This window comes from Octodon degus, unplaced genomic scaffold, assembly GCF_000260255.1.
Source record: "Octodon degus isolate 3935 unplaced genomic scaffold, OctDeg1.0 scaffold00001, whole genome shotgun sequence".
Lineage (NCBI taxonomy): Eukaryota > Metazoa > Chordata > Mammalia > Rodentia > Octodontidae > Octodon > Octodon degus.
This window is the reverse complement of record NW_004524577.1, coordinates 27388380-27389802: the sequence shown is the minus strand read 5'-3', so window position 1 is coordinate 27389802 and position 1423 is coordinate 27388380. Positions and strand designations below refer to the sequence as shown.

The following is a 1423-nucleotide window of genomic DNA, read 5'->3' as shown; positions in this document are numbered from 1 at the left end:
TATATATAATTTCTTAGTTCATTAAAATGAAAAGTGTGCTAATTTTAGATAACTAAATGTCTGTATCTTGTAGTAACTAAAGAAATGTAATGTATTAACCACTGTTACCTGTCGAGCAACTAATTTAAAAATACTAATGTATTAAACACTGTTGCCTGTTATCTTGTTTTGAAATTATGTTTTATTTTTTCCCCTATCTAAATTTTTTTACAAATTTAAGTTTTGAAACTGTCCTACCAGGAGGGGGGAGAACTAATACACGAATGACTACAAAATCAATGAAACAGTAAAAAACACAGACTTTGGAGCCAGTCAACCTTGGGCTTTTGTCATTACTGTTAATCTAACCTAAGTTTCCTTCCAAATAAATTGGGAATTAGTATCTATTTCGTATACACTGACAAACTAAACACTAAGTAGTTCCTGATGATCATAATAGCTCAATTAATATTGTAATACGCTAATCAAACTGAGGGAGGCAGCGGAGGCCGGTAATCCCGACACTCAAGCGACAGAGGCAAGAGGATCACTGTCGTGGGAGGCCCGCCCGGGCTACAAAGTTAGTTCAAAGCCAGCTTGAACTGTCTAGTGAAATCCTGTCTCAAAAACAGGGGAGAAAGAAAAACGAAAAAAAAAAAAAAAAATCCCGGTTAAAAGCAGAGGGCTCGGGGGAAGAGCGCTCCTATTCTAGTCACTCCTTCAGGTTCCCAGGGTCCTTTTCACAAACGTCCCTGTTGTGGGATGTTAACACCTGGCGCGAGCCGACCACGCAACTCGAAACCAGTGGGATAAAGGGGGCGACCGCCAGGCAGAGGGGCCCCGAGACGGCGCGTCCCGTCCAACCGAACCTGGCCCGCAGCGCTGCAGCCGCGTCCGCAGGATGAGCCCAAGGGAGGCCGAGGCCCATGGTGGAGAACAGAGCGCGCGAGGTCCCTCACCTTCACCACAGCCGTTCCCCGGCTGCCCTGTCGACCACTGTCCAGCCCCGCTCCAGCCTTGTTTACAACCAGGGTAGCCATCCTGGGAGGAGCGGCGCGGCACACAGTCCTCGGAGCCCCAACTGACAGGCTCGGCTGAGCCACTTACCCAGAAGCCTCTGCGCACGTCGCTGGTGCGCAGGCGCAGTGCGACCCCGCGCCCCTCCGCAGCCTTTTGTCCGCGTCCTCCCGGCCTTTGCTGGTCACAAGGAGCCGGCAACTGATAGATGCGAGAACGAAATCAAGGGGGGGGGGGGGTGAACAATAGAGAGCAAACAGAATTTAAGATTTTAAGGTGAAATCCTCGCTCCTGTAATGATTTATGCTCTCCAAGTAGATGGGAACCAGGGTAGGGATTGGGGAACTACATGTCCCTGCATGCAATGCGATTTTGTGTGTAAATTAAAAAATCCCAGAATACCACTTCCTTTTTTTTTTTTTTTTTT

The 1423-nt window shown here is 47.7% G+C and overlaps 2 protein-coding genes across 3 annotated transcripts in view; one reads left to right on the top strand and one right to left on the bottom strand.

Annotated features, from left to right (window-relative positions):
• Trim23 (tripartite motif containing 23) overlaps window positions 1-1102 on the bottom strand; it is a 37278-nt gene extending 36176 nt beyond the window's left edge. Inside the window, exon 1 of the mRNA XM_004623048.2 lies at window positions 939-1102. Within this exon, the coding sequence (XP_004623105.1) occupies window positions 939-1019 (81 nt within the window). The 5' untranslated portion in view covers window positions 1020-1102. The remainder of the gene's footprint in view (window positions 1-938) is intronic.
• Window positions 1103-1186: 84 nt separating this feature from the next.
• Window positions 1187-1423, top strand: part of Trappc13 (trafficking protein particle complex 13) — a 36076-nt gene continuing 35839 nt past the window's right edge. For both annotated transcript variants that reach the window (XM_023706193.1, XM_004623047.2), the window contains exon 1: window positions 1187-1272. The gene's annotated coding sequence lies outside the window, so the exon portion shown is untranslated. The remainder of the gene's footprint in view (window positions 1273-1423) is intronic.